General features: G+C 40.9%; 1 protein-coding gene across 1 annotated transcript; it reads right to left on the bottom strand.

Annotated features, from left to right (window-relative positions):
- Positions 1–4,775: 4,775 nt before the first annotated feature.
- Positions 4,776–11,426, bottom strand: gar1 (GAR1 homolog, ribonucleoprotein). Its single transcript, XM_036551756.1, has 7 exons — positions 11,350–11,426; positions 10,260–10,444; positions 9,674–9,828; positions 7,554–7,613; positions 7,029–7,155; positions 5,424–5,537; positions 4,776–5,059 (listed from the first exon to the last, which is right to left on the bottom strand). The coding sequence occupies exons 2-7, from the start codon at positions 10,435–10,437 to the stop codon at positions 5,049–5,051; spliced, it is 645 nt and encodes a 214-aa protein (XP_036407649.1). The 5' UTR covers positions 10,438–10,444; positions 11,350–11,426; the 3' UTR covers positions 4,776–5,048.
- Positions 11,427–12,667: the final 1,241 nt, after the last annotated feature.

The following is a 12,667-nucleotide window of genomic DNA, read 5'->3' as shown; positions in this document are numbered from 1 at the left end:
ACCTATGACTGTCTTGTCATAGTACTTCTTACCCTTGGCAGAGGACTTCTGACTGTTTTGAGCTGCGATCTGGTAAGCTTCTCACATTCAGGTAGCCCACATCTCTGCAAAACTCTTACAATCAGATGCCTCATTACCAGTTTTCAGGCCAAACAGCAAGTCTATTGGCAATCTTGTTGCTCGCCCATAGTGGAGAAAAAATGGAGAATAGCCAGTGGCCTCATGCCTTGTGCAATTATAGGCATGCACGATATGAGGCAAATGTTCCTTCCATTCACTCTTTTTTTCCTCATGCAGGGTTCGCAACATCTGAAGGAGCGTCCTGTTCACCCTTTCCACAGGGTTCCCCTGAACTAGTCCGTTTCCACTAGTCCGGTAAAGTATTCCATTCTCCACACTCAACTTATTCCACTCATATTGCAGCCTTCTTGCCTCTGGTGTCATAAGTTCTTTGTCTTTGTCATTAGGAACCTGTCCTCTCTGTTAACACATCATCACATCATTAATGGCTGGGTCTTCTTGTTGTGCAGCTTTAATGTTTTCAGGTGTGACAGCAGCCACATTCTATATTGGCACATCTATGTCTTGGTCATGACTGAGTTGAAGCGCAGCCACCCAGGGCACATCATTGTCCATCACAACCTTACTTCCCTGCCACACTGCTGACACCGTCTCAGGAGACACCATCTCTATGTGCTCATCAAGATGGTCTTCCAGCTTCAAAGGGTATCTGGACAAAGTGTCCGCATCTGCACTCAGCTTTCCGGGCCGATACTTGATGTCAAAATGAAAATCCACCAATTCGTCCACCCACCTGTGTCCCACAGCATTCAGTCGAGCAGTGCTGAGGACATATGTCAATGGGTTATTATCTGTGTAGACTGTGAAATTGGGTGCATAATAAAGATAATCTTGAAACTTGTCACAAATTCCCCATTTAAGTGCCAAGAATTCAAGTTTACCAGAGTGCAGGTGATAGTTTCATTCAGCTGGAGACAAAGTGCGCGACCCATACCCAATGACACGAAGCTTGTTGGTCTGATGCTGATAGAGCACAGCTCCTAACCCTTCATTTGACGCATCTGTGTGCAACACAAATGGTAAGTCAAAGTTGGGGTAGGCGAGAATGGGTGGATTTGTGAGCATGTCAATGAGCTTTGAGACAACTTCCTGGTGCTTGGCAGTCCAGGTAATAGGTGTTCTGGAGGGAAGCTGACCATGTTCCTTCCGCTTGGGCTGACTATTAGCTCCCCTGGACTGTGGCTTGGTGATCTGCACACTTGTTTCAGGTAAGCTCAGAAGTTCAAACAAAGGCCTGGCAAGATGAGAGAAGTCTTGAATGAAGGATCGGTAATAGCTTAAAAAGCCGAGCAACTTCCGCACATCTCCGACAGTGCCAGGGTTCTTTTCTTTTAGAGCCCTTACCGCTTCCACATCTTGAGGATCTATCTGGACTCCTTCTGCGGACACCAGACGTCCTATGTATCTAACTTGTCTCTTAAAAATCTCGCACTTCTTTGGACGAAGCTTAATGCCATGTTCCCTCATGCGACACAAGACCTGTCTTAAGTCATTCACATGGTCCTCAAAAGTCTTTGAGTAACAAAGCACATCATCCAAGTACGGTAGACAGGATTCATCTCTAATGCCCTCCAAAACCTCTTCCATGCACCTTTGAAAAGCAGCTGGGGCATTCGTTAAACCAAAAGGAATGCGGACCCACTCATATAGGCCCCAAGGGGTGCTAAACGCTGTGTAGTGTCTGGATTCTTCACTGTCTCAGGAGTTCCCAATGTTTTGTTTTGGTAAGAGGACAAACTGAATTTGTAACATAAAATTCAATGTAGCAGCCAAACCATGTCATCAGTGTACAAAATTTTCATACAGAAGAATTATCCTTTGGGCATTGTGTATTGACACTTTTTAAGCAACTATCTAGAATTTATACCCATTTGAACACAATAATTTTTCAACATTGATTTTGAGATCTTTGCAAATTGATTGGCATGTAGCTCTGGTGTTATTTGATGTAGCAACTATTCCTTTGCAATTTAGAGGATACCCCAAAGGCAATACATTGGAAATTTTGCATCAGTTGAAGTTACGGTACATGAAAAGAAGATTTTTACATATATTTTCCATACATTAAAAATTGGGTTAAAAATGGGCGTGGTGAAGTGCTTGTAGAGTCCATGATTTTTGACAGATTGCTTTCAAATTTGGAACATCATTTCAGCAAGGCTTGTCATTGTGCACAAGAAATTTCTGAATGACTGATACAACAGTGAATGATATTGGCTCATTTGCATATCAATTAGTAAATGAAGCAAATGATTGGCTTGTAGTGGCCATGTTTTTTGATATAGCAGCTTTTCCTTCATAAACTAGACAGAGGCCAGTGTGAGGGTTTTACATACCAAGTTTTGTGTTGATCAGGCTAGGGGTTCAGAAGCATATGAGTATTAAATGTCAAAAAACTCATTATGTCACCACTGCAATTTGATTGACACATAGCTCTGATGTTGTTTGATGTAGCAACTATTCCATTGCAATTTAGAGCATACCCCAAAGGCCCTACACGTGAATTTTTTTTATCAATTGAAGTTACAGTTCATGAGAAGATTTTTAAGTATATTTTTCACATGAATATTGGGTGAAAAATGGGTGTGTTCAAGCGCTTGTGGAGTGTGTGTTTTTTGACAGATTGCTTTCAAATTTGGCATATGCTGTCAGTGAGGCCTTGTCATTGTGCACAAGAATTTTCAGAATGATTGATTCAACAGCGAATGATATTGGGCAATTTACATATTAATTAATAAATGAGGCAACTTGATTGGCTTGTGGTGGCCATATTTTTGATGTAGCAGCTTCTTTTTCACAATTTAAATCGTAATCTGGTTCAAGATGACGTTTCAAGTTTCATTTTTGCTGAAATCATAATTATGCAAATTAGCTCAAAATCCAATATGGCAGACTCGAAAGGGTCAAGAAGCAAAGTTGTTTCTTGTGATGAGGGGAACTGTGTACCAAGTTTCGTGACTTTTCGTCAAATGGGGGCTGAGCTTTTGAAAATAGTGATTCAATCCAAGGTGGCTGCCAGGTCATGTGACCTATGGACGTCATATTGTACACAATTGTTCAGGAGATGACCCTCTACCATCCTACCAATTTGGTGAATTTTCAATGCACGGTTTTGGTTTTATGGGCAAAATTGGAAAAGTGGTGGAAGAATAATAATACAAGTAAAAACAAGAGGGTTCCAGCACCTTTGGTGCTTGGACCCCTAATTATCACAGTGATCGCATGGCACTTTACATAGCTCTATCATAACCATATCAACCATAGGTGAGCTTATAATCTTTGTAATATATGGATGCAGTATTCATGTAAACCACTGTTTTCCATGTGCCTGATGAGATTTGATGTGAAATAGACCTGATGTGGTTAACAAATTGATTGTTGACTGTTCGAACTGATTGATTGATTGTTTGATAACAATAGCTGCACTTAAAACACAAGCCTACTTGTTCTGATAATAGGCATGAGCAACAAGAAGCATGTTTTGATAGTACTGAATGTTCGTATTGTTCTGATAATTGTACTTACAACATTGAATCTAGTATGAAAGGATAGCGTACATTGTCTCTTTTACTGATTGAGAGGAATTTACTGATGAGAGGAAAAAAACAAGAGCCTGTTAATTCCGCCTAAATGCACTTATTTTTATTCGTTTATAAAGTATTTAACATGTGTATATGTTTTCAATAACACATGAATAAAACGAAGTTGTGATTTATCAAGCGTATAGCTCTTCGAAATGGCTGGTTTACCTATTCAAGATAATATAAGGTGATGCGGAAATGGCAGTAAAAATGGTCATGAACGTTCATTTATGCACAGATCTGCTCTTCTCATGATTTATAGAGAAGGCCTATTGTGAATTGGGTTGTGATGGTTTGTCACTTTTAAAAAGTGGGTTTTCATCACGTCATGTTTTTTTCTGTGTAAATGAAAGGACACTATAGTTATAGCTGTGGTTTTTTCATCTAGTCATTCACGTCCTCCTCATAGGAAAAAGGTGAATAGTTTTGTCATCGTTTTCACTGACGGAATTAACACAGTTGTTCAGTGAGATGCAAGTTGCTCAGTAAGATCTCAGCCACTGAGAGGTATGAGTTGCATCAGAGTGCAGGATTTTCTTGGAAAGAGTTCCGTTCCATTCCCCATATTCAGCAGTACATATACCTCAACAGTACACCAAGAGTGAATTCTCCCAGACTCTATTCAGACTCTTTCCCAATACCACACACACAATGAAAGCCTTTCCTTTGCCGCTTTCCTTATAAGACCAAAAAAAGTGATTCACAACCTCTGATTTATCAAGGTTACAGGCTTTGCTTTTAAACTTAATCAGCCCCTTGTTTTCACATTGTTCTGTCTTGCCATCTCAACTAACAGAAATTCTACACAAGTACATCTAAATTGCATTTTCAACATCTGTAGAGGCAATGATTTCCTCTATTCCAATACACATTGAGTTAAAATAACCACACACTTTAGACCATTTCAGGCCCTTTCATAATAACAGTGTTTGTAATTTCTGTAAATTTCATAAAATCTGTACATTCTGTAAAGATTCACTTGAGCCAATTAGGTATTTTAAAAACTCATTATTAAACAGTAACCAATTTATCCTAACACAGACATCTGGGATTAAGAACATTTAAAATACTAAATAAAAATGGCAGTAAATGAAAATCAAAATAAGCAAAAAAATTCAAGAATTTAATATTTGTTCTCACTGCCTGTGACAGACCTAACAGTCTGAAAAATCACAAAAGGTACATTTCATAAAAATGGTAACTTTCCAAAGTAATAAATTCAAGGTCCAAAAGTAGGCCTGAGGAGGTCTGAAGACAGCATGGGGGAAAAAGTCCATTCAGCACCAATCGAGTCCAAGAGAAGCCCACCCTCCAGCCGTACTGCTTCATTTCATCATTATGAAAGATACTGTGATCCAAACTTTAGCAACAACAGTGTGGGGCTGATCACCTTCCACCTGCATTACACACAAACACACACACACACAGGGTTATTGTACTGTAGTTGGACTGGTTTCACTCTGTGGGGGAAAGCACTGAATACATACCATGCTCATTTCATTTCACACACAGTGCTTTTCGTATTTGTTTAATTGGGCCTGATCTGGAGCTTAATATAAAGTATAATTGGTTCTTGCACCCTTTCACTGTGTGAATGAAGCTCTGCACAGCTCTGCTAGCATAGCTCAGACAAAACTATATATTATAGACAGTATGTAGTATTACAGAATGGCATACAAAGAGTTTAAAACTCACCTCTGACATTACCAACGTTATCATCACAATCTCTATTACTGCAGAAGGAGGCTGTTTCAAACTTACCTCTGAACCCCCGGCCTCCTCCTCTTCCTCCACGGAAACCTCCACCACCACCACCTCGTCCTCCACCAAAGCCACCCCCTCGGCCTCCCCCACCTCTGCCACCACGGAAACCACCTGCAGACACATGGGACCACTGTCAGATAATCTGCTCCCTTGGGCTGAGCGGTCTCTCTCTGCCCACTCACACCCAATGCTGGGTGGTCTCTCTCTGCCCACTCACACCCAATACTGGGCGGTCTCTCTCTTTCCATTCACATCCAGTGACCTCACATGACACTGACACAACATAGTGTCACATGTAGAGACAAAATCACTACATCAGTTCATACACACAGCTGGCTCTGCTGTCTCAGAAAAACTAAAGCCCCTTTTCCACCAAGGCAATTCGAGGGCCGGTTTGGAGCCGGTGCCTAATCTCGAACCAGTTCTTCACGTTTCGACAGCCAAAGAACTGGCTCTTGGCCAGGAAAGCTGGTTTAAGAGCGGCACCCACACTTTGCTGGTCTAGAACAAAGACCCGCTACATCAGGGGCTGGAGGACTATCGTGACCAAGAAGACCAACTAAAACTTTGTGACCACCATTTTTTTTTTTTAAATTAGAGCTAGTGTAGTGTCTAGTCTGCCTAAAAAGCAGAAGAAAAACCAGAGATTTATTTTTCAAGCCTTATTTTGCCTTGTTGCCAGCAAGCTATGTATTTCTCAGCTGTTTAGCGAGCTACTAATTTCTCACATCAATGTTTTGTTTGACATTCGTATCATTGATGTGAGAAATTAGTAGCTATGCTTGCTTGGGTAATGTTAGCTGACCAACAGCTAGCTAGCCAGCTACCGTAACCTTGGTAACAGCAGCTAATGTTAGCATGCTACTTTCTAACATTGCCATTGACTCACCTACCAATGTCACTTAACATTTGGCTTCACAGAAGGCTAACATTGTATAAAGTATAGTGGACAAGTTTGTTTTTTAAAGCACTGTTCTCTTGTTTTTGTTGTTTCCTCCCGCTAGCTTGCAGTGGTGGCTGCAAGATAGCGAAACACTATGCTCGCGAAACACCGCAGATTATCTGAAATTTGTGTGCTATTGCGAAAGCAACAGCATGAGATTGTTTAATTAACAAGGATGGCAATTTGAATATTTAAGTGGCAAGTAATCTCAAAGCTTTCTCTTAAATGTGTCACATTATAGCTTCTTGTATTACAAATTTCAAATTACAAAACCGAGCTAAATTTAGTTAAATCGATTTAAATTAATGAGAATAAACTTTTAGGTTAGGTTGAGTGCAATGAACAATAACATTTAGAACTCAGACCTCATAAAAGTTGTGATGTGTCATGACCATTTAATGTAATTTAAATCGATAAATGCCATCCTTGTTAATTAAACAATCTCACGCTGTAGCTTTCGCAAGCATACAAACTACAGACAATCTGCGCTGTTTCGTGAGCATAATCATTTACTCTATTTACGTGATTGGTGTTGATTATTCTGTGAATTATTTGTTTTATTGTTAATCAAGGAGGATACAAAGGGGAACAGTTTGAAAGTAATGATAGACTCATCTAAAAGGCTTGTTACGTACGTGCCCCCTCACCCCCTCTCTTACCACCACGTCCGCCTCCTCGGGCTCCGCCCCTACCACCTCCTCGGCCTCCCCTCGGTGGACCCTTCTCCCCTGGGGGACGGGGCAGGAACCTCTGTAAGGGCAGCAGCTTCATGGGGTCGATGTAGAACTGTGGAGTAGAAAAACAGCTAAGCCACCTCTGAGCATTCAGAACTAATTCACTGGGATCCAGTTTGTCACTACTGAACTGACAAGTTTACAGTTTACAAATCTGAGCATTAAATGAAAAAAAAAAAAACTGACAACTCACAATATACTTCCAGCTATACCCAATCTTGCAGATTGATGTTGACATATGTAATATTCAAAAACTGACCATTATCATTTCATTTCACAATTAAGGTGATAAAAATGTGTGTGCATTTCACAGGTTCCATGTAGTGCCAAATATGAAAAATAAACACTATATGGGGTCTTTAAAGGACAATCAGCCCTGGCAAAACCTCAAGGACCTCAAGGACCAAAACCTGAAACGTGACCAGACAAAGATTAAATTTATCTACTTACCTTCTGTAATTTCTTGAATGAAGATGCCTTCATATTTTCTGAGAGCTTGACAGAAAAGTACTACGGAACTGGCTAAGGAAGCTTTCATGAAAGCAGGATACAGAACATCAGTATATGCATACTTCAACTAACCCGGTAACACCAAGATGAGGGCTACACACAAGGGAGGGACACACATGCTTCGAGCTCTTACTAATTACTAATAATTTTGGTGTTTGCAATCCCAAATAGGTTTCTGTTGGGTGTTCAGGAGTAGGGTTGGGTATCATTTGGGTTTTTTCCAATACCGGCGCTGAAGTGATACTTTTAAAATGGTACCGGTGCCTAAACGGTGCCTGATCCGATACTAAAAAAGGACAAAACGATGGTTGACGACATTAAAAAACGGTATAGCGAAGAGCGAGAGCAGTCACCCCACCCAGCCTCGAACCCTGGTCTACGGGGTACCAACCATGCAACTTTGACCGTGACGCCAAAGAGCCAGGCTCGTTGGTATGGCAGTCAGAGCACATGCTCAACCGAAAGTGACAGCACTCCGTCACACTGCCCTCCCATTCGGGAAGCGCGCCCATGCGCTTCACACACCAAGGCGTCCCTCACACATTCCCTTGCCGTACTTCTCCCATCCCAGGCTGCCCCACTCACCAGTGCTTCACCCATCTCTGGGGTCCCTCACACCGTGCTTCACCCATCTCTGGGGTCCCTCACACACCGGGGTCAACTGAACCTGGGGTCCCTCATACGGCTCACAATAAATACAAAACATTTAACAAATGTCTGCATTGTTAGCATATGTTTTCACTCTTTATCTTTTTTAGCCATGTGTTTCTATCTACCACGTGGAAGCAGCATAGTGCTGTTGCTGTGATATCAACATCGAATAGATATGAGTGGCATTTTTTCCCCTGGAAGCATTTCACATGGCCTCAGAAAACTGGAGGTGTGCTCCTGCATCAGGTATGACTAAAGGGAAAAAAATACAGGAAGAAACCTAGCGCCTTAACAACCCAGCACGTAACTAATTTTTAATGCGTTTTATTTTACATGGTTTGTTGTGTTTTCATTAGCGTTATTAAGCTTCTCACAGTTTTCAGTTAGCATTTGCTATATTTTTATATTTTAGTTTCCTCAAAGCTAAAATAAGCTAGAATTTCTCCAATCTAGTGTTCTAATCGCACCGGTTTTAGCATATGCGATAAACGGCTAATCACACCGGTGTGACCGTATGCGTGAAAGGGTTAAGTGGCACCGAAATGAGGGACTGAAATCTGTGTTGCGATTCGGTCCAGTAGATACCGATCGTATAGGAACCAGTGCCATATTGGCACCGGGTTTTGGTGGCCAACCCTATTCAGGAGCGGGATCTCTGTAAGCCTGCTTTGTGACAAATGCCATTTACAAGAAGCACTATACGAATAAAACTGAACAGAAGTTATCGGCAAACTTCTGTTCAGTTTTATGGTGCCACCATGGCGGCGTTCAAATTTGGCTCTATATTAATGAGTTTACCCCATGAGCTACTGTCCTTGTACAAACTGACCACCAGGAGGCATCTGTAAACACATCAGCTACTGTAACACGGCCTTTGCAATTTAGACAAAGGAACGAACAAAGCCAAATTAAAGAAATACATGTTTGTTACACTGCAAATTTAACTCTACACATCTGCAGGTGCTTACTTCAAGATACTCAAGTATTGTTCCGTTTCTGCCAATAGATGGCCTTATCAGATATGAAAGATAATGACGATAATGCAAAAAAACCAAATGGATTCATTCACCACTGTAAAACAGGGTTCACAACATTACGTCTCCCAAAACCTATTAAGGTCATTTCAGGAATCACATACTATGACCAAGTTTTGTTTTTAAACCCATTACGATTTTAATGTGATTTCCAGAGGCCCCCACTTCTTCACTGAAATGATAACAACAGCGTGTGTCAAAAATGTGCTACTAAAAACACCCTTCTCCTGTCTGCAAGTATATGTAGTATTATATTTGCATCACATGAAGTGAGGTATGGACTTCAAACACACTCTTTGCCAGTAACCACATGTAGTAAAACATATAGCCAGCGCCATGTTACTTATCAGACACACTGCAGTACAGAAAGGATACAAAGTCACGAAGCTGGCCGAAGATTTCATCCACTTTGCCGATCTGCTCCTTGTTCTCCAGGTAGACTGGAGCATTGAAGTATGGCACCTTGTTCTCCTCAGTGACGCATTTGCACACAATGTCATCCTCACACGGGTGCAGGAACTCGCCGAGAGCTTCAGAGAGCAAAGGAGACAGGGCTCAGTATAAACACAGCTCGACTTAGACAGCACAATTTTGGAAAGGTTATGATTTAAACGAACAGATAAGGCTTGGGCAGACAGATGGATAGGGCTTTTATTAGACATTAGAAATATACACGGCTTGGATTAGACAGACAGACAGACAAGACTTGGCTCAGACACATAGACAGACTTAGATTACACAGACAGGAGCTAGGAGCTGAGAATGTGAACATAGACGAGTGCTTCGCTAAGGTATGGTCACTTGCATAAATATGTGCAATAAATGATGCAGGTATCCAGTATTATATGGAACATGGCCAGCTCCTTTCACAATACACTTAAAACATGAACTTGAAACATGTGCATGCTCATTTTATGGCCATACATATCCACAAAGACCCCATTCTTTATCCCACTCTTACCAACCACATGTTCTGGAGGACCGTAATCTTGCTGTCTGTTGAAGCCCCCTCGGCCGCCACCCCGAAATCCACCGCCTCCGCCCCGACCCCCAAAGCCTCCTCTTCCTGCACCCCTATTAAAGCCGCCACCTCCTCCTCCACCCCGGCCTCCTCGAAAGCCACCCCCTCTGAATGACATCTCTGAGCTGGGGGAGAAAAGGACAAACTGAAGCCTTATTACCTGTCTTTCTTTAGCTGACTGCATTAGCCTAATCACAGCACACAAAGCTTTCCATCCCAAAAGAAATCTTTAAACTATCTTCATATTCCTAATATCTAGATAACACACTTGATACTTAGAGCAAGGTTAACAAGACACATTCCAAAAGTTTACCTCTTGCTTGCTAGCTACACAGCACGTGTTTCTGTTGCAAACTACCTTTTTAGCTCTTTAGGAAAATCTCTCTCAGAAGTTAGGTATATAGGTACATAAGGGTTCACAGGCTAAACCCAACAGTGCGCTTGACGACGAGCAACTGAAGCACTTCTCCACTAACCCTGATATGTAAGGCCTGTTGCCGGATGCCCCATCGTGTACCGTAATGCTACTACGACATTGTTAGAAATAAGTATGAAGTGAAAAGCCCACTGTGGCTCTAATTTGGATTTTACATTGCATTGCAAGGAAAACACAAAAGAGTGGAATTGTTCAAACGTCTAATAGAGGATATGTAGCGAGTTTTACAAGCATGTACACTTCCTACAGATGAAAAACTCGACAAAACTAGCACCTACCCGTGATCTTGAAGGGGCTAGCTATACGGTCAACACACATACATGTGATATACAACGCGCTACCTTAGTAGACTTGCATGATGTGCAACTAAACTGCAGAAATCAACTACACAACATGCTCCAGTTTTGCCTGCCTGCTCATTCTATCAATGGATAGTAGATCGCTAGTTAGCCAGCTAGTAGAATTGAGACACTTCTGTGAAGATAGAAATAACGACTGCATTATGTGGTGCTAATTTCTTTGAATAGTGATCTATTTCGCTCTCCAACTACTTGGATGAGTTAAATTAAAAGTTAAATATAACGTGTAGCTTACCTTTAATCTGATGAATGTACTAAAGTCAACTTCCTAACTACCACATGCACTGTGCACTAGAGAGACCGCTCAACACACGCGGATATCCATGCCGTAAAACTGGCTTCACTGTTTTACCGTAGAACTGTCGTAAATGATGTCGTAAATTACACTTCTAATTTTATTATTATTATCTTGTCTTATTACGATTATCAAACAAACGAACAATAAAACGACGTATATACAATATGGATTACACAAAAAAAAACAAGCAAACAAGCAAAACCTCCCAAACATTTTAATTACTTTATTTATTTTAATTACGTGTGCGATTTTCTTATTCCTGATCCATTTTACAGTATTAAAAGTAGTCCATTTATTTATTTGCGTTTTGAATGTTTTTTTTCTCCCAATCTGGGAGGGCCTTTTACTTCAAATGGAATGTCAAGTTGTACCATAGGGATGCCGCTCTCTAGAATTCCGCTAACAATCCGGGAGCGTGCAAACAAAACGTGATGCCAAGCCCTGGTGCATCCCATACCGCAAAGCCCTAGCCAACCTAACACAGACGTGATTCGGATTTACCAGCAGGTGTCGCTGGTGTGCAATGCGACGGACAAACCTACCCACCCGGACCATAGAGCTCAGCTTCTGTTCAGAGCAGGTAGATAAGTGAAAATAAGTCTTTTAAAGATTATAAGCAAGCAGAGGCTTCAGAAAGTAAAAGTCCTACCATGTATTTGTTCAGCTGGTGTAGTGCATGGGTGGAACAAATACGTGGCAGGACTTTTACTTTCTGAAGCCGGGGTTTTCCACTTCTGTAAACAAGTTTGTTACAAACACAGATTTTGGTCTTATGTTCTTAAATATCATAAAGGATTTTGATTGTGACAGCATTTCTAGGTGTATAGTCATGTACAAAGGCTATATTTAATGAGAACATTTATTCTGATGACAACAAAATATTATTGTAAGAAAAACAGTATCTGTGAAATTCCCAAAGACCATTTTACAAATGGAAAACCTACCGATAAGCACTGGGAGTAAATATGACCACTGAATAGGTTCTGCTGCCATCTAGTAGTTCATAATTTATAAATAAATGTATTTATACATAAGAATGCAAAGTGATGCCCTGGGAACATATTTGTTTTTTTATTTTTCATCCTTGTTCTTTATTTCTTTTTCATTTTTAATATAGGTTTACACGTTGTTCTGAATTTTTTTAGAATTTTCTCCTTAAAGCTAATTGTGTAATCATGAGGTATACCGGCCATTTGATTTGCTCGGTCTTCATCCTTCTAAGTCAGGCTTTACAGACAATTGAACCTGGTGTAAC

The sequence above is a fragment of the Megalops cyprinoides genome, chromosome 18 (assembly GCF_013368585.1).
Source record: "Megalops cyprinoides isolate fMegCyp1 chromosome 18, fMegCyp1.pri, whole genome shotgun sequence".
Taxonomy (NCBI): domain Eukaryota; kingdom Metazoa; phylum Chordata; class Actinopteri; order Elopiformes; family Megalopidae; genus Megalops; species Megalops cyprinoides.
Note: the sequence above shows the minus strand (reverse complement) of the source record. Positions and strands in the feature narration are given on the sequence as shown.

Coding starts and splice junctions, on each gene's coding strand:
- gar1 (XM_036551756.1), bottom strand. CDS start 10,437: ATGTCATTCAGAGGGGGTGGCTTTCGAGGAGGCCGGGGTGGAGGAGGA. Junction 9,829..10,259: donor TCCTCCAGAACATGTGGTTG/GTAAGAGTGGGA, acceptor TGCTCTCTGAAG/CTCTCGGCGAGTTCCTGCAC. Junction 7,156..7,553: donor CATTCAAGAAATTACAGAAG/GTAAGTAGATAA, acceptor TCTACTCCACAG/TTCTACATCGACCCCATGAA.